The following is a 20,598-nucleotide window of genomic DNA, read 5'->3' on the forward strand; positions in this document are numbered from 1 at the left end:
ACTGTTCCCTGTTGGGATATTCTCCCTGTTCTCCTCCCCCACTGTTCCCTGTTGGGATATTCTCCCCGTTCTCCTCCCCCACTGTTGCCTGTTGGGATATTCTCCCCGTTCTCCTCCCCCCCCTGTTCCCTGTTGGGATATTCTCCCTGTTCTCCTCCCCCACTGTTCCCTGTTGGGATATTCTCCCCTGTTCTCCTCCCTCACCGTTCCCTGTTGGGATATTCTCCCCTGTTCTCCTCCCTCACTGTTCCCTGTTGGGATATTCTCCCCTGTTCTCCTCCCTCACTGTTCCCTGTTGGGATATTCTCCCTGTTCTCCTCCCCCCCCTGTTCCCTGTTGGGATATTCTCCCCGTTCTCCTCCCCCACTGTTCCCTGTTGGGATATTCTCCCTGTTCTCCTCCCCCCCCTGTTCCCTGTTGGGATATTCTCCCCGTTCTCCTCCCCCACTGTTGCCTGTTGGGATATGCTCCCTGTTCTCCTCCCCCACTGTTCCCTGTTGGGATATTCTCCCCGTTCTCCTCCCTCACCGTTCCCTGTTGGGATATTCTCCCTGTTCTCCTCCCCCACTGTTCCCTGTTGGGATATTCTCCCCGTTCTCCTCCCCCACTGTTCCCTGTTGGGATATTCTCCCCGTTCTCCTCCCCCACTGTTCCCTGTTGGGATATTCTCCCCGTTCTCCTCCCCCACTGTTCCCTGTTGGGATATTCTCCCCCGTTCTCCTCCCTCACCGTTCCCTGTTGGGATATTCTCCCTGTTCTCCTCCCCCACTGTTCCCTGTTGGGATATTCTCCCCTGTTCTCCTCCCCCACTGTTCCTTGTTGGGATATTCTCCCCTGTTCTCCTCCCCCACTGTTCCTTGTTGGGATATTCTCCCCTGTTCTCCTCCCCCACTGTTCCCTGTTGGGATATTCTCCCTGTTCTCCTCCCCCACTGTTCCCTGTTGGGATATTCTCCCCGTTCTCCTCCCCCACTGTTGCCTGTTGGGATATGCTCCCTGTTCTCCTCCCCCACTGTTCCCTGTTGGGATATTCTCCCCGTTCTCCTCCCTCACCGTTCCCTGTTGGGATATTCTCCCTGTTCTCCTCCCCCACTGTTCCCTGTTGGGATATTCTCCCCGTTCTCCTCCCCCACTGTTCCCTGTTGGGATATTCTCCCCGTTCTCCTCCCCCACTGTTCCCTGTTGGGATATTCTCCCCGTTCTCCTCCCCCACTGTTCCCTGTTGGGATATTCTCCCCCGTTCTCCTCCCTCACCGTTCCCTGTTGGGATATTCTCCCTGTTCTCCTCCCCCACTGTTCCCTGTTGGGATATTCTCCCCTGTTCTCCTCCCCCACTGTTCCTTGTTGGGATATTCTCCCCTGTTCTCCTCCCCCACTGTTCCCTGTTGGGATATTCTCCCTGTTCTCCTCCCCCACTGTTCCCTGTTGGGATATTCTCCCCTGTTCTCCTCCCCCACTGTTCCCTGTTGGGATATTCTCCCCTGTTCTCCTCCCTCACCGTTCCCTGTTGGGATATTTCCCCATAGGTGCCTCACCTAAGTGGCCATCTGCCCGGGAGAGGCTGGAAACTCTGTGTCGACAGCTACACCGATCCTGTACTCTTCCGATATCCACACTCACACACACTTTCCAGCAGGGCATTAGGGGATAGAGATCAGCAGCAAGAATCCCATCGGGAAATTCCTGGATAGGAATCAGGAGCAGGAATCCCAACACAAGATTCCTGGATAGAAATCAGGAGAGGAAAATCCCAACAGGTGATTCCTGGATATTGATCAGGAGCACAAATCCCAGCAGGAGATTCCTGGATAGGGATTAGGAGCAGGAGCCCCGGTCTGTATGGCTCTGTCCCACACCGGCCGGGGTATTTACCCGCTGAGCTATCAGAGGGATCTGAGTTTGGGGTGTTTCTCAAGGTTGGAAATGCTTTGGTCCTCACACCTCTTCACAGATCTTCCTTTACTTGTGTAACACCCCCTCCCTCTACAACCCCTAGCTGGACAACATCAAATTCCTCCTCACTTCACAATAGAGAAAAAGAACAATCTGTCCTTGGCCTCGAAGGGTTAACAGCGATCTGCAAGACACAGTCTGCATGTATATCTAGTGCTGTGAAAGTGCTGTTACAGCCTGTGTAAGCTTGCAAAAGGCAGGCCTGCTATTTAAGTACAATGGTCCAGCTCTGCGGGCTGGGACTAAGGGAGATATCAGCTGGCCCTGTGCTGTGTGGGTGCTCATTGCTCACCTAACCGAGTCAGAGTCTCTGATGCAGCTTGCCTGAGGTTCTTCATTCCGGTGACGCTGCCAGATCTGGTTCAGTGGAAGAGTGACTGTGCACAAACCAACAGAGCATCCCCCCAACAAGCTCGCACATCCACAGCAGCCTGGAGATGGCAGCCTCGGCCTGCAGGTCCCGGCTCTGTGTGTGTCAGAGGAAATGCTGCCACAGTGTTGAGGCTGTTGGCCCAGTGTGTGCTCACGATAACTAACCCTCCCGCACACATGACTGAATCCAGCTCTACTCATACTCAGCTTTACATCAACAGCACACAGGCAAAGTAATCCCAGCATGCAAACTAACCACAGCACACAAACTAACCCCAGCATACAAACTAATGCCAGTGCACAAACTAACCCCAGCACAAAGGCAAACTAATCCCAGCCCACAGGCAAACTAACTGCAGCACACAAACTATTCCCAACACACAAACTAACTCAACACACAAACTAACTACAGGGGGCCGAACCTTTATAAGGTAAACGCGGTAACATTTGCAGACATCATGTGATCAGATGTCAAATGGTCAGATGTCGCATGGTCAAATATCATGTGGTCAGAATGTCACGCGATCAAACCTCCTGGAACGCCTCCAACCAGAGTTGCCAACTGTAGGAATATGGTTTGAAACAAGCATAGACAAGAATGCCGGCTGGCATAGCACCAACCATCTTAGCAAGAGCCTGATGTTAAAGGAGGGCGAAGTTCAGCACCTCTGTGAGAAAGATAACTTACAGAATCCCAAGAGGTCATTGAAAGAATACTGAGGCATTAGAATAGTGAAAAACAAGTAAAAATCAAGAGACAGTTCGTACCGAATAGTATAAACATTCTAAGACCTGATAACAGTGAAAGGCTACGTAAGCAATATCGCAGGTGCCAAGCAAGACCAAGATGGAACAAACTGTGTATGCAGAAGGGATAAGAGATAATGTAGCCATGCCAACATAGTATAAACCATCCTTGGTGGTTTTTGGCAGAGTCAGCACAGTGGGATGGTTTACAACCAGGAGATAAGGACAGAGATGCTTACGTACAGAATAATGCAGCCGAATAGTATAAATATAGGGTATGAGCTCTCGAGAGGGGATGGTCAGAAGTCTATTGCTACAGGCAGTCTGCGAAGGTCAGGTCTGATCATCGTGAATCTGGGAGAATCAGGTTGTATTGATTGCTTGTCTTTTAATGTAATATGAAGACAGTTGTATTACAGTTGTGAATCAATCTATTAACGCTTGTTATTTTATAACCACCTTCTGAAACTAGACTCTTAAACTTAAATAAAGCCAATTACATAGGTATAAGAGGCGAGTTGGCTAAGATAGATTGGGAAATTAAATTAAAGGGTATGTCGATTGAAAAGCAATGGCAAACATTTAAAGAAAAACTTCAATATTCTCAACAAATATACATTCCATTGAGAAATAAAAACTCCACGGGAAAAGTGATCCACCAGTGGCTAACTAAAGAAGTTAAGGTGAGTATTAGATTTAAGGAAGAGGCCTATAATGTTACCAAGAAGAGTAGTATGCCACAGGATTGGGAGAGTTTTAAAAACCAGCAAAGGACGACCAAAAAATTGATAAAAAGGGAGAAAATAGAATATGAAAGTAAACTAGCAAGAAATATAAGATTGTAAAAGCTTCTACAAGTATGTAAAAAGGAAGAGAGTAGCAAAAGTAAACATTGGTTCCCTAGAGGCTGAGACAGGAGAAATTATAATGGGGAATCAGGAAATGGTAGATGCGTTAAACAAATATTTTGTATCTGCCTTCACAGTAGAAGACACAAAAAAGCACACCAAAAATAGTGGGGAACCAAGGGGCTAATGCAAGTGAGGAACTTAAAGTAATTATTATCAGTAGAGAAAAAGTACTTGAGAAACTAATGGGACTAAAAGCCGATAAATCCCCTGGACCTGATGGTCTACATCCTAGGGTTCTAAAAGAGGTGGCTGCAGAGATAGAGGATGAATTGGTTATAATCTTCCAAAATTCCCTAGATTCTAGAACGGTCCCAGTGGATTGGAAGGTAGCAAATGTTATCCCGCTATTCAAGAAAGGAGGGAGAGAGAAAATAGGGAACTACAGGCCAGTTAGCCTGACATCAGTCGTAGGGAAAATGCTGGAATCCATTATTAAGGAAGTGGTAACAGGGCACTTAGAACATCATAATATGATTAGGCAGAGTCAACATGATTTTATGAAAAGGAAATCGTGTTTGACAAACTTATTAGAGTTTTTTGAGGATGTAACTAGCAGGGTAGATAAAGGGGAACCAGTGGATGTAGTATATTTGGATTTCCAAAAGGCATTCGATAAGGTGCCACATAAAAGGTTGTTATGCAACATAAGGGCTCATGAGTTTGGGTGTAACATATTAGCATGGATAGAGGATTGGTTAATGGACAGAAAACAGAGAGTAGGGATAAACGGGTCATTTTCAGGTTGGCAAACTGTAACTATTGGAGTGCCACAAGGATCAGTGTTTGGGCCTCAGCTATTTACAATCTATATTAATGACTTGGACGAAGGGATCGAGTGTAATGTATCGAAGTTTGCTGATGATACAAAACGAGGTGGGAAAGTAAGCTGTGAGGAGGACACAAACAGTCTGCAAAGGGATATAGACAGGTTAAGTGAGTGGGCAAGAAGGTGGCAGATGGAGTATAATGTGGGGAAATGTGAGGTTATTCACTTTGGTAGGAAGAGTAGAAAAACAGAATATTTTTTAAATGGTGGGAAACTATTAAATGTTGGTGTTCAGAGAGACTTGGGTGTCCTCGTACAAGAAACACAAAAAGTTAGCATGCAGGTACAGCAAGCAATTAGGAAGGCAAATGGCATGTTGGCCTTTATTTCAAGGGGATTGGAGTACAAGAGTAAGGAAGTCTTACTACAATTGTACATGGCCTTGGTGAGACCTCACCTGGAGTACAGTGTACAGTTTTGGTTTCCTTTCCTCAGGAAGGATATACTTGCCTTAGAGGCGGTGCAACGAAGGTTCACTGGATTAATTCCTGGGATGAGAGAGTTTCCTATGAGGAGAGGTTGAGTAGAATGGGCCTGTACTCTCTGGTGTTTAGAAGAATGAGAGGTGATCTCATTGAAACATGAAAGATTCTGAGGGGGCTCGACAAGGTAGAGGCTGAGAGGTTGTTTCCCCTGGCTCGAAGGTCTAGAACTAGAGGGCATAGTCGCAGGATAAGGGGTCGGCCATTTAAGCCTGAGATGAGGAGGAATTTATTCACTCAGAGGGTTGTGAATCTTTGGAATTCTCTGTCTGCCCTCTCAGGTGGACGTAACAGATCCCATGGCACTATTTCAAAGAAGAGCAGAGGAGTTCTCCCCAGTGGCCTGGGCCAATATTTATCCCTCAACCAACACCTACGAACAGATTATCTGATCATTATCACATTGTTGTTTGTGGGATCTTCCTGTGTGCAAATTGGCTGCCGCGTTTCCTACATTATAACAGTGACTACATTTCTAAAGTACTTCATTGGCTGTAAAGCACTTTGGGACGTCCTGAGGTTGTGAAAGGTGCTATATAAATGCAAGTCATTCTTTCTTTCTTTAGGTGCCAGCACTCCAACCAGAAAAAGGGGTTAACTGACATTGCCAAAACCCTTAACACTATTTTCGTGTCAATCCGTCCTCCCAACTCTACTTTTTTTTAATTCATTCATGGGATTTGGGAATCACTGGCAAGGCTGGCATTTATTGCCCATCCCTAATTGCCCTTGAGAAGGTGGTGGTGAGCCACCTTCTTGAACTGCTGCAGTCTGTGTGGTGAAGGTTCTCCCACTACGTCAACCTGTCCACAATCGATGGGTGGTATAGGTCGGGGTGGAAGGGGCTATTTCAAGGGATCCCTCGCTGCAGTTGGGCAAAGCTAGAAGCAGGTCTGGCACTAATTATTTCTTCAGTCTCTTGAGAGTTTTGAGCCTTAGAAGCATCCATGAATTCATCTCTTTGCTGCCGTGTATGACCATTAAACTTCTCTGTCATTGAAATCTGCTGTTCCCTTTAACTCCCGATGCTTCCAAGCCTTTCCTTTGAGGTGCATTAGATTAGGCGCCAGATTTCCCTCCCTCCCATATTGCCAGCTGTCTATAAACAGCGCAGTTAGTGCTCGCAGCTCACCTCTTCTATTTAAGTGAAGCCCAATCACTGAAACTGATCTGGCCTCCCACTGCTATCATCGGCTGGGTATAGCAGACACCACAAAACTGTGCTCCTCACTAAAATCACTCCTAGGGTATGCACGCGAGGGTTTCGTCGCATTAGTCTGGGTGGATTTATACCCTAGTCCCAGGGGTGATAAGACAATGCTCTAATCCATGACAATAGACAGTATCTGATGTCGTGAGCTGTTTCAATAGTGTTGAACTGTGCACTGACTATAACTAGACCATACTAACTGTATTTTGAAATTCCCAGGGGCTGCACAATATTCCAAGTTCGAACAATCCACCTATTTATGACATTTTAAAATTAGATCCCATTTCTGATTGAAATCCTTTTCTGGGAGATTCAGAGGGTCTTTTGATAGAAATTAGTCTGAGTCATAGTAAGGGCTCTGGGAGGAGGTCTGCAGACATCACTCAGGTTTGCTTGCCAAGAGGCAAAAATATTTGACACTGAATTTCATGATGGTGTCACTGGAAGACACTCCCATGAGAGGAAAAAATAATCAATATTTATTCTACATAATCCATACTGTATTCAAGTTATAGAAAGAAATGTGACGTTGTAGTGAAGTGGAACCTGTCTGACAGACAATAAATTCATAGAATCATAGAGTCATAGGCCCCGATATTACCGGGGAGGCGGGATGGCAGTGGTGGGGGGGGGGCGACTGGGTGCGTGGGTAACCCACCCAGTGAAATCCGTCCATTCCCCACTCGATCGCGGGTAAATTGGAGCCACTTAACGTGGCTTCCGGGTTTGCCGTCGGAAACCTGCGCAGCATGCGGACTGCGCACCCGCATCACAGGCTGTCCGCTGGAGGAGCCCTATTTAATGGGGCAGTCCTCCAATGACTGATCCTGGAGGAAACACACAAATAGCACAATGGAGCAGCCCAGGGGAAAGGCTGCTCCGAGATTCAGTGATGCCTCACTCCAGGTGCTACTGGATGGGGTGAGGAGGAGGAGGGATGTCTTTTGCCCGGCAGATGGGAGGAAGTGGCCTGCCTCTGCCACCAAGAAGGCCTGGCTCGAGGTGGGAGAGCAGGTCACCAGCAGCAGCAACGTCTCCTGCACGTGGATACAGTGCAGGAAGCACTTCAATGATCTAACTAGGTCAGCCAAAGTGAGTACACGTACTCATTCTCCTACACTCCATCTTCTACATCACCGCCCCCACCCCACAACTCATTCTGCACTGCCAACACCACTCTATCACATCACTCCTCACACACACTCAAAGCTCATCCTCAACTTACCTGCACTTACTCACCACTTCCTCACCTCCCCAGTACTCATCCCACCACTACCACTCAACCCAATCCTCATACAATGTCATGGCTCTGTCTCATACTCACCCTCTGATGCATCTTTTTCATAGTCAGCCTCACTCAAACCAATGCATTCAGCGGTTGGCCACGTCACCATCCCTCACTCACGCATCTGTACATTCTCCCCTTATAGGAGAAGAGAGCCCAGAATGCACGGGAGAGGGTGAGGACCGGAGGGGGGGCCGCAACATCGAGTCAACCTTACAGATGCAGAGCAGGAGGCTCTGGAACTAAGACGCACCCTTGAGTGCCTGTCCGTCAGGGACGCCGAGACTGGCATCCGACAAACGTCTGGTGACAGAACTTTAACATTCAGCACACACAATAGCGAATGATGGTAACATGCCTTGTCATCTTCAGCACCTCAACATCTGTCATCATGCATAATATTGCCTTCTGTTCTCTTACAGGGCCTTCAGCAACTGCTGTGACGGCGGGGGCAATTCCTCAGAGGACTTGCCGGCCTCTGAGAGGGCACCGTCACATCTGAGCGAGCCATCCACCAGCACAGATACACACACCTCAGTGGGTCCCCGTCCTCAGTTAGTTGGGGTCGCACATGGTGAGTAACCACACACACGCGAGCACGAGCAGACACTGGTGTTAGGGGCAGCTGTGGAGTGACCGCATCAGTGGGAGCACTCTTCTCCAGGCTCTGCTCAGCTGGACACAGTTGCTGAACCCTGGGGGCCATCCATGAAAAGGAGAATGATTGAACGGCAGCAGCACATTTGCGAGGTGCTGGAACAGGTGCCACGCTCACTCTCCACAATCACGCAGAGGATGGAGGAGTCCAGCTCCTGCATGAGTGGAATGGTGGCACAGGTAAGGGAGGGAATCTCTGAGATACTGTCACAGGGACGTGAGAGAATCTCTGAAATAGAGCCGCGGGTAAGTGCCGGAATGTCTGGAGGGAAGGCTAGCCTCCATGGAGCTTCAAGCATGGCTCACCAATGAGTCCATTGAGACCCTGGCAATGGCCCTTCGGATTCAGGGTGAACAACATTCTGCCGCCTTAAACAGACAGGCAGATACTCTGGCACTGGCCTTACAATGCTTCACACATGTCCTCCAAACTGTCGTCCAGCAGGGTGGTAGGAGTGGTGTGGGCCTGGCCCAGGGGAGGGAAGATGGCGAAAGGGGGCATGGAAGTGGGGACGCCACTCAAAGCGCCCCACGTCTCACCCATTGCCCCCCTCTCAACCAGTATCTGCAATGCTGCCTCCTCTCCAGGTGTAGGTGCAGTCTTTGGAGGGACCTCACGGGCACCATAATCCGGAGGGCGTATGCCATAGCATACAAGGCTACGGACCAAATGCTGGAATATGGGATTAGAGTAGACAGGGCTGATGGCCGGCGCGGACACGATGGGCCGAAGGGCCTCTATCCGTGCTGTATGACTCTATGACTCTCTATGACTCTAAAGCATCTAATCGGTCAGGGCATGAACAACAGCAATCTGCCACTATCTCTGCTGCAGTCAAAGGGTATGCACCACGTAGGAGTAGTCGGAAGCGTAAGGCAAAGGTTTTGTGAGCACAAAGGGGATGCACAAGGGTGTTTGACGGTTTGTCATGTTTTTTTATTTATATTTGCTTTTTGTTAATCGCACATTAAATATTATTATTGTCACCACTATTGCCACGTCTTGGCCATTCTTGACTGGCTTGTGTAATAAGGCCCTTTCATGAGGTTCACCATGAACGTCCACACTTGATGCCACCCATTGGGTCACTCTACAGTGGGTGTATGTGTAGTTATGGGACTGTTTTGTGCAGGAGCGGGGGAGCGGGGGGGTGGGGGGGGATGCTGGTGTGGTCGCTGCTCTGTCCAGGTGGTGCGGACTGGACTCTTCACACTGTCTGATGTTAGGAGAACCATTCACATATCAGTGACTCCCTCGCCTCACGAGCAGCGAGGTGAGTCGCTGTCGCTGTTCTGCCCATGGGTTGCTCCTCCTCCTCTGCCTCTTCCTCCTCCTCGTCCTCCTCCTCCGCCTCCTCCTCCGCCTCCTCAATGTGGGTGGCAGATGTGGATGAGGCCTCCTCAAGTGGCACCCCTCTCTGTTGTGCCATGTTGTGCAGGGCACAACACACGACTATAATGCGTCCCACTCTGTCTGGTGCGTATTGAAGCGCTCCCCCAGAACGATCAAGGCACCTGAAGCGCATCTTGAGCAGCCCTATAGCATCCTCAATTGTAGGCCTGGTAGCGATGTGGCTGTCGTTATATCAACGCTGTTGATCGGTGGTGGGGTTCCTCAGAGGTGTCATGAGCCACGTGTGCAGGTGGTATCCCTTGTCCCCGAGGAGCCAGCCCTTGCGGGTGTTCGGTGCGTGGAAGAGGGGCGGGATGTCGGACTCCCGGAGGATAAAGGAATTGTGGCAGCTGCCAGGGTATCTGGCGCACGTGAAGGAATCTCTTGCGGAGGTCACAGATGAGCTGAGTGTAGATAGCCCTTCCTGTTAATGAACTGTCCTGGCTCGTGTGGAGGTGCTCGTATTGCTATATGGGTGCAATCGATTACACCCTGCACCCTGGGAAGCCAGCCACAGCATGGAATTCCACTGCCCTCTCTGTCTGGCTGAGGTCATCCATGGGGAAGTTGACATAGTGCGAGGCCCTGCGAAACAAGCCGTTGGTGACCTGCCTTATGCACTTGTGTGCAGACGACGAGAGGCCCCGGCGATGTCCCGGATGGCACCCTGGAATGATCCAGAGGCAAAGAAGTTGAGGGCAGTGGTGACTTTAACAGCGACAGGTAAGGAGATGCTGCTTGGGCCAGCTGGGAGCAGCTCGGCATGAAGGAAGCTGCAGATGTCTGCGACTACCTGGCGACTGACTCTGAGCCTCCGTATGCACTGCTCCTCAGAGAGGTCCAGGAAACTGAACCTTGGTCCGTAGACCCTGTTGTGAGGGTAGTGCCTCCTGCGATGTCACTCTCTCTGTTGTTGCCCTCTGTGCTCTTGTGCAGGTGCCTGTGGCGCAGCTCTGTGTTGTGGAGCTCCACGTGGTGGAGGTAGACGGCGTGCCTGGCGAGACTGGTGATGTTGCTCGTCCTCTGATGAAGTGATGAATGCAGCCATGGCGCCCCCCCCATCCTGACAGTGTGAGTTTGAGGGGGTCCGCAAAGTAGGTAAATGTGTTTGCACAGCAGAGTTTTGGGTATAATTTAAGAATTTTGAGTGGAAACACAAAGGTCAAACTTTGTCTGAAGTGACAGAGTGCCCTGCTGCAATAAATGAGGTTTTCTCCCCACCTGTCAAATAATCATTTGCATCTCCCACTGGCTGCTGGCTGAAATACGTCTGCTACAACAGGGAGTGTTTCCCACAGCACGGGAAACACGCTGAGGATCCTTCAAAATTGCACCTCTGCCAAAACGTCCTCACGATGAGGTCTCTCAAGTACCTCAACTATCTGCCTATGTAAATTATTATCCCGCTGGCTTTAATTGCCGGTGGGAGCCCCGCATTCGGGAGGTGCGTGCACACCCGAACGCGTCATTGGGGAACCCGGAAGTCAGCGGGTTGGAGCCGGGCTCCGAACCCATTCCAGGTTTCCGACACATTACGAGACCCCCCACCCCAATGCACCCGCTCCGCCATCCAAAAATCGGCCCTATAGTGTCGGCTCTTTGAAAGAGCTATCCGATTAGTCCCACTCCCGAGCTCTTACCTCAGAGCCCTGCAATTTAGAACATAAGAAATAGGAGCAGGAGTAGGCCATCCAGCCCCTCAAGCCTGCTCCGCCATTCAACAAGATCATGGCTGATCTTCTACCTCAACGCCATTTTCCTCATATCCCCATATCCCTTGATGCCTTTAATATCTAGAAATCTATCGATGTCTGTTTTGAATGTACTCAATGACTGAGCCTCCCCAGCCCTCTGGGTAGAGAATTCCAAAGATTCACCACCATCTGAGTGAAGAAATTTCTCCTCATCTCAGTCCTAAATGGCCTACCCCTTATTCTGAGACTGTGACCCCTGGTTCTAGACTCCCCAGCCAGGGGAAACATCCTCCCTGCATCTATCCTGTCGAGCCCGGTAAGAATTTTGTATATTTCAATGAGATCAACTCTCATTCTTCTAAACTCTAGAAAATACAGGCCTAGTCTACTCAATCTCTCCTCATACGACAATCCCACCATCCCAGGAATCAGTCTGGTGAACCTTTGTTGCATTCCTTCTATGGCAAGTATATCCTTTCTTAGGCAAGGAGACCAAAATTGTACACAATACTCCAGGTGAGGTCTCACCAAGGCCCTATATAATTGCAGTAAGACATCTTTACTCCTGTACTCAAATCCTCTTGAAATAAAGGCCAACATACCATTTGTCTTCCTAATTGCATGCTGTGCCTGCATGTTTGCTTTCAGTGACTCATGTACAAGGATATCCAGGTCCCTTTGAACATCAACATTTCCCAATCTCTCACCATTTAAAAAATACTCTGCATTTCTGTTATTCCTTCCAAAGTGGATAAGTACATATTTTTCCACATTATATTCCATTTGCCATGTTCTTGCCCACTCACTTAGCCTGTCTATATTCCCTTGAAGCCTCTTTGCATCCTCCTCACAACTCACATTCCCACCTAGTTTTGTCTCATCAGTAAAGTTGGAAATATTATATTTGGTCCCCTCATCCAAATCATTGATATAGATTGTGAATAGCTGGGGCCCAAGCACCGATCCCTGCGGTACCTCATTTCCCCTTCAAGTATTTATCTAATTCCCTTTTGAAAGTTACCATTTAGTCTGCTTCCACTGCCCTTTCAGGCACTGCATTCTAGATCATAACAACCCACTGCTTAAAAGAATTTCTCCTCATCTCCCCAGCTTCTCTAGTCTCTCCACTCCATAACTGAAGTCCCTCATCCCTGGTACCATTCTGGTAAACCTCCAAGGCCTTGACATCCTTCCTAAAGTGTGGTGACCAGAATAAGAACATAAAGACACAAGAAATAGGAGCAGGAGTAGACCATACGGCCCCTCGAGCCTGCTCCACCATTCAATCAGATCATGACTGATCCACTCCACTTTCCTGCCCAATCTCCATTTCCCTTGATTCCCCTAGAGTCCAAAAATCTATCCATCACAGCCTTGAACATATTCAACGACTCAGCATCCACTGCCCTCTGGGGTGGGGAGAAATCCAAAGATTCACAACCCTCTGTGAAGAAATTCCTCCTCATCTCAGTCTTAAATGGCCGATCCCTTATCCTGCCCCTAGTTCTAGTCTCTCCAGTCCGGGGAAACAACTTCTCAGCATCTACCCTGTCCAGCCCCCTCAGAATCTTACATATTTCAAATGAGATCACCTCTCATTCTTCTAAACTCCAGAGTTTATTCTACCCAATCTCTCCTCATAGGACAACCCTCTCATCTCAGGAAATAATCTAGTGAACCTTCATTGTATCACCTCTCAGGCAAATGTATCCCTCCTTAGATAAGGAGACCAAAACTGTACTCAGTACTGCAGGTGAGGTCTCATCAAAGCCCTCTACAATTGTAGTAAGACTTCCCTACTCTTGTACTCCAATCCCCTTGCAATAAAGGCCAACATGCAATTTGCCTTCCTAATTGCTTGCTGTACCTGCATGCTAACTTTTTATTTTTCTTGTACGAGGACACCCAAATCTCTCTGAACACCAACATTTAATAGTTTCACAGCATTTAAAAGATATTCTGTTTTTCTGTATTTCCTCTTTCCCCACTTCATACTCCATCTGCCACCTTCTTGCCCATTCACTTAACCTGTCTATATCCCTTTGCAAACTCTTTGTGTCCTCCTCATAGCTTCCTTTCCCACCTAGCTTTGTATCGTCAGCAAACTTGGATACATTACACTCGGTCCTTTCATCCACGTCATTAATATAGATTGTAAATAGCTGAGGCCCAAGTACCGATCCTTGTGGCACAATACTCTAGATGAGGTCTAAAAAGTGGTTTATAAAGGTTTAGCACAACTGCCTTTCTTTTGTACTCTATGCCTCTATTTATAAAGCCAAGAATCCCGAATGCTTTTTTTAACAGCCTTATCAGTTTGTCCTGCCACCTTCAAAGATTTATGTATGTAAACCTCTGGGTCTCTCTGTTCCTGCACCCCCTTTGAAATTGTACCAATTAATTCCTTAACCTTTACTCACTGAAATTTTGAAGAGAGAGAGCATTCGGTTCCCAGAACTACAATACACATCAGGTAGGTGCAGCCTGTTCAGTGACATTGTAAATCGTACAGCTCTCACTGTGAACTCTTAATGCATTTACAATGTAAGGTGGGGAAATGATATGTGACCACGGTACCCAAACTGATATTTGAGAGCAGAGCAAACTGGATTCAGACAATAGATGTGAATGTGGATGGCCATTTGGCCCATCATCCATCCAGACAAAGCCTACAGTCCTTTGATCCCATAGCCAGCTGATTTTCAAATTATTCCAGGGTTATCCCCCACTACCATACCCTGCTGGGCAGTCCATTCCATGTGTTGATCACTATTTGTGGAGGAGAAGAGCTTTCTGATATCAGTCCTAAATGTGTCTTTTGCTAGTTTGGACCAGTGCCCTCTGGTTCTACTGCAAAATTTAATTTGCAGTAAAGTTTTGGATTTGCCATTTTTAGTAACAGGTTAGGTCGATATTGGGGGGGGGGGGCGGTGGGCGAGAGAGGCAGCTGCATCAGGAATGTGGCAACAAGGGGCCTAGAAAATGAGTGAGATACAATATGTAATATTAACTTTCTTATCCACCTCTCTGAGGCCCCCTCCTTTCGAGGCTCGAAGGCCCCAGTTTATCCTCATAAGTCTGTTCTCTGATTAAAGGAGTCAGTCTTATGGCTCATCTCTGCACTGCCTTCAGAGCAGCCTTGTGTCTGAGTGACGAAGAGTTTACACAGTATTCAAGGTGTGCACAGATCAGACCTCTTTACAGTTTGAACTTGATTTCCTCCCACTCGCACTCTACTGTTTTGGGCCGTATAGTTCAGCTTTGCTGCTCCACAGACCTGCGATATGCTCTGTGCCAAATCTATTCGGACCCCTAGACCTCTTCCAACTTTACCTTTTATCGGGCCGGAATACCCTGGAAGATATTACTCCAAAGAGTCGCTACACGTGAATTTCCTCGATCATTCGCGCTGCTCCCAGGTTACCTTCAAAATCATGCTTTAGCACATTAACATAGCTCATTAACATATCCCCACCCCCTTGCAAAAGACAAGAGAACACGAGTTTTCTGCATTTACACCAGTTCTAAATGGACTGCAAACTTACGCCCAAGATTTTAGGGGCAGCATGACCTGATGTTACTATTTCTGGTCTTTTATAGCGATTTGTTTTATTTCTCTTTACTGAAACCTGCACTGTATTGTCTATTGTCTGAATGCATTTTTTATGGCATCAAGATCTTATGTTAGAAAGAGAAATGCTTCCACGGTTATATTTTGTTCAATGTGCTGTGCTTAATGCGCAATATCTGATGGTGTGATGGCTTCAAACTTTAATTTTCACATCAATAAGATAAAGAGAGACTTAAAGAAGGAAAATGGTGCAGATTCTACGCTTTCCTCAGGCCCCGATTGTTTACACTTGTTTTATGCCAGTTTTAGACTAATACAATTTTCAGGAAATTTCAGTGTAAGTTGCCGTGCGTTAATTTTGATCTAATTTCAGTGTGAGTGCAATCCAGGAAATTGCGGCCCAAAATGATTTCAATGTCACTGATGTGTAAGGAAAGGGTTAATTCTTTGCATTAATGTTAGCTTTTAAGCGAGTTTCGGTTGGCTGCGTTTTGGGCCACCGTTATTGGCCATAGTGGCTCCATCTAGTGGCACTGGTAATGGCAGTAGGACATTTTTGTAATGCCACCGACAGGATGTGGGACGAGACGACTCTATCAAGTTCTCTGGAATGTGTAATTTGATCCAATCATTGTCAGGCAGGCTACAGAGTTCAGACAAGGCACAGTGCTAACACTACTGATTTAAGAGACGAGACAGTGTTAACACTGTTCAGAGAACGCCCAGCGCTGACACTCCCGAGTTCAGAGAACGTCCAGCGCTGACACTCCCGAGTTCAGAGAACGCCCAGCGCTGACACTCCCGAGTTCAGAGAACGCCCAGCGCTGACACTCCCGAGTTCAGAGAACGCCCAGCGCTGACACTCCCGAGTTCAGAGAACGTCCAGCGCTGACACTCCCGAGTTCAGAGAACGCCCAGCGTTGACACTCCCGAGTTCAGAGAACGTCCAGCGCTGACACTCCCGAGTTCAGAGAACGCACAGCGCCGACACTCCCGAGTTCAGAGAACGCACAGCGCCGACACTCCCGAGTTCAGAGAACGCACAACGCCGACACTCCCGAGTTCAGAGAACGCACAGCGCCGACACTCCCGAGTTCAGAGAACGCACAGCGCCGACACTCCCGAGTTCAGAGAACGCACAGCGCCGACACTCCCGAGTTCAGAGAACGCCCAGCGCTGACACTCCCGAGTTCAGAGAACGTCCAGCGCTGACACTCTCGAGTTCAGGGAACGCACAGCGCCGACACTCCCGAGTTCAGAGAACGCACAGCGCCGACACTCTCGAGTTCAGGGAACGCCCAGCGCCGACACTCCCGAGTTCAGAGAACGCCCAGCGCCGACACTCCCGAGTTCAGAGAACGCCCAGCGCTGACACTCCCGAGTTCAGAGAACGCCCAGCGCCGACACTCCCGAGTTCAGAGAACGCCCAGCGCCGACACTACTGAGTTCAGAGAGCGCACAGCGCCGACACTCCCGAGTTCAGAGAACGCACAGCGCCGACACTACTGAGTTCAGAGAACGCACAGCGCCGACACTACCGAGTTCAGAGAACGCACAGCGCCGACACTCCCGAGTTCAGAGAACGCCCAGCGCCGACACAACCGAGTTCAGAGAACGCACAGCGCTGACACTCTCGAGTTCAGAGAACGCCCAGCGCTGACACTCCCGAGTTCAGAGAACGCCCAGCGCTGACACTCCCGAGTTCAGAGAACGCCCAGCGCTGACACTCCCGAGTTCAGAGAACGTCCAGCGCTGACACTCCCGAGTTCAGAGAACGCCCAGCGTTGACACTCCCGAGTTCAGAGAACGTCCAGCGCTGACACTCCCGAGTTCAGAGAACGCACAGCGCCGACACTCCCGAGTTCAGAGAACGCACAGCGCCGACACTCCCGAGTTCAGAGAACGCCCAGCGCCGACACTCCCGAGTTCAGAGAACGCACAGCGCCGACACTCCCGAGTTCAGAGAACGCACAGCGCCGACACTCCCGAGTTCAGAGAACGCACAGCGCCGACACTCCCGAGTTCAGAGAACGCACAGCGCCGACACTCCCGAGTTCAGAGAATGCACAGCGCCGACACTCCCGAGTTCAGAGAACGCCCAGCGCTGACACTCCCGAGTTCAGAGAACGTCCAGCGCTGACACTCCCGAGTTCAGGGAACGCCCAGCGCCGACACTCCCGAGTTCAGAGAACGCACAGTGCCGACACTCCCGAGTTCAGAGAACGCACAGCGCCGACACTCCCGAGTTCAGGGAACGCCCAGCGCCGACACTCCCGAGTTCAGAGAACGCCCAGCGCCAACACTCCCGAGTTCAGAGAACGCCCAGCGCTGACACTCCCGAGTTCAGAGAACGCCCAGCGCCGACACTACTGAGTTCAGAGAGCGCACAGCGCCGACACTCCCGAGTTCAGAGAACGCACAGCGCCGACACTACGGAGTTCAGAGAACGCACAGCGCCGACACTACCGAGTTCAGAGAACGCACAGCGCCGACACTCCCGAGTTCAGAGAACGCCCAGCGCCGACACAACCGAGTTCAGAGAACGCACAGCGCCGACACTCCCGAGTTCAGAGAACGCACAGCGCCGACACTCCCGAGTTCAGAGAACGCCCAGCGCCGACACTCCCGAGTTCGGAGAACGCACAGCGCCGACACTCCCGAGTTCAGAGAACGCCCAGCGCCGACACTCCCGAGTTCAGAGAACGTCCAGCGCTGACACTCCCGAGTTCAGGGAACGCCCAGTGCCGACACTCCCGAGTTCAGAGAACGCACAGCGCCGACACTCCCGAGTTCAGAGAACGCACAGCGCCGACACTCCCGAGTTCAGAGAACGCACAGCGCCGACACTCCCGAGTTCAGAGAACGCCCAGCGCCGACACAACCGAGTTCAGAGAACGCACAGCGCTGACACTCCCGAGTTCAGAGAACGCCCAGCGCCGACACTCCCGAGTTCAGAGAACGCCCAGCGCCGACACAACCGAGTTCAGAGAACGCCCAGCGCCGACACTCCCGAGTTCAGAGAACGCCCAGCGCCGACACTCCCGAGTTCAGAGAACGCCCAGCGCTGACACTCCCGAGTTCTGAGAACGCCCAGTGCCGACACTCCCGAGTTCAGAGAACGCACAGCGCCGACACTCCCGAGTTCTGAGAACGCCCAGTGCCGACACTCCCGAGTTCTGAGAACGCACAGCGCCGACACTCCCGAGTTCAGAGATCGCACAGCGCTGACACTCCCGAGTTCAGAGAACGCACAGCGCCGACACTCCCGAGTTCAGGGAACGCCCAGCGCCGACACAACCGAGTTCAGAGAACGCCCAGCGCTGACACTCCCGAGTTCAGAGATCGCACAGCGCTGACACTCCCGAGTTCAGAGAACGCCCAGCGCTGACACTCCCGAGTTCAGAGAACGCCCAGCGCCGACACTCCCGAGTTCAGAGAACGCACAGCGCCGACACTCCCGAGTTCAGGGAATGCCCAGCGCTGACACAACCGAGTTCAGAGAACGCCCAGCGCTGACACTCCCGAGTTCAGAGAACGCCCAGCGCTGACACTCCCGAGTTCAGGGAACGCACAGCGCCGACACTCCCGAGTTCAGAGAGCGCACAGCGCCGACACTCCCGAGTTCAGGGAACGCACAGCACCGACACAACCGAGTTCAGAGAACGCACAGCGCCGACACTCCCGCGTTCAGGGAACGCACAGCACCGACACAACCGAGTTCAGAGAACGCACAGCGCCGACACTCCCGAGTTCAGGGAACGCCCAGCGCCGACACAACCGAGTTCAGAGAACGCCCAGCGCTGACACTCCCGAGTTCAGAGATCGCACAGCGCTGACACTCCCGAGTTCAGGGAACGCACAGCGCCGACACTCCCGAGTTCAGAGAACACACAGCGCCGACACAACCGAGTTCAGAGAACGCCCAGCGCTGACACTCCCGAGTTCAGAGAACGCACAGCGCCGACACAACCGAGTTCAGAGAACGCACAGCGCCGACACTCCCGAGTTCAGAGATCGCACAGCGCGGACACTCCCGAGTTCAGGGATCGCCCAGCGCTGACACTCCCGAGTTCAGAGAACGCCCAGCGCCGACAGTCCCGAGTTCAGGGAACGCCCAGCGCCGACACTGCCGAGTTCAGAGAACGCCCAGCGCCGACACAACCGAGTTCAGAGAACGCACAGCGCCGACACTCCCGAGTTCAGGGAACGCACAGCGCCGACACAACCGAGTTCAGAGAACGTCCAGCGCTGACACTCCCGAGTTCAGAGAACGCCCAGCGCCGACACTCCCGAGTTCAGGGAACGCACAGCGCCGACACTCCCGAGTTCAGAGAACGCACAGCGCCGACACAACCGAGTTCAGAGAACGCCCAGCGCTGACACTCCCGAGTTCAGAGAACGCACAGCGCCGACACAACCGAGTTCAGAGAACGCACAGCGCCGACACTCCCGAGTTCAGAGATCGCACAGCGCTGACACTCCCGAGTTCAGGGAACGCCCAGCGCCGACACTCCCGAGTTCAGAGAACGCCCAGCGCCGACACTCCCGAGTTCAGGGAACGCCCAGCGCCGACACTCCCGAGTTCAGAGAACGCCCAGCGCCGACACTCCCGAGTTCAGAGAACGCCCAGCGCCGACACTCCCGAGTTCAGAGAACGCACAGCGCTGACACTCCCGAGTTCAGAGAACGCCCAGCGCCGACACTCCCGAGTTCAGAGAACGCCCAGCGCTGACACTCCCGAGTTCAGAGAACGCACAGCGCCGACACAACCGAGTTCAGAGAACGCACAGCGCCGACACTCCCGAGTTCAGAGATCGCACAGCGCCGACACTCCCGAGTTCAGGGAACGCCCAGCGCCGACACTCCCGAGTTCAGAGAACGCCCAGCGCCGACACTCCCGAGTTCAGGGAACGCCCAGCGCCGACACTCCCGAGTTCAGAGAACGCCCAGCGCCGACACTCCCGAGTTCAGAGAACGCCCAGCGCCGACACTCCCGAGTTCAGAGAACGCACAGCGCCGACACTCCCGAGTTCAGGGAACGCACAGAGCCGACACTCCCGAGTTCAGAGAACGCCCAGCGCTGACACTCCCGAGTTCAGGGAACACACAGCGCTGACACTACTGAGTTCAGAGAACGCACAGCGCTGACACTACTGAGTTCAGAGAACGCACAGCGCTGACACAACCGATTTCCAAGAACGCGCAGCGCTGACACTACTGAGTTCAGAGAACGCACAGCGCTGACACTCCCGAGTTCAGAGAACGCACAGCCTCTGCGCATGCAGGACACAACTGCGCATGAGTGAACTGGAGACTCTGCAATGTCTGCGCATGCGCGGCTACATATCGACTGCGCATGCGCAGTGTGTATTTAGCACGGTGGCCCTATTCACAGCGCTGAAGAAATCCTTCCCAACATCTGCTCTAAATTACCTTTCTCCATCTTCAACCTGAATTGAGTTGCACTGCAGAGCCATGTTCGAGATGGTGATGCATGG

The 20,598-nt window shown here is 51.1% G+C and overlaps 1 protein-coding gene across 1 annotated transcript in view; it reads right to left on the bottom strand.

Moving 5' to 3' along the window:
* cdk15 (cyclin-dependent kinase 15) overlaps positions 1–2,454 on the bottom strand; it is a 204,513-nt gene extending 202,059 nt beyond the window's left edge. The window contains exon 1 of the mRNA XM_067986872.1: positions 2,245–2,454. Within this exon, the coding sequence (XP_067842973.1) occupies positions 2,245–2,290 (46 nt within the window). The 5' untranslated portion in view covers positions 2,291–2,454. The remainder of the gene's footprint in view (positions 1–2,244) is intronic.
* Between the last annotated feature and the right edge of the window lie 18,144 nt (positions 2,455–20,598).

The sequence above is a fragment of the Heptranchias perlo genome, chromosome 7 (genome assembly GCF_035084215.1).
Source record: "Heptranchias perlo isolate sHepPer1 chromosome 7, sHepPer1.hap1, whole genome shotgun sequence".
Classification (NCBI taxonomy): Eukaryota; Metazoa; Chordata; class Chondrichthyes; order Hexanchiformes; family Hexanchidae; genus Heptranchias; species Heptranchias perlo.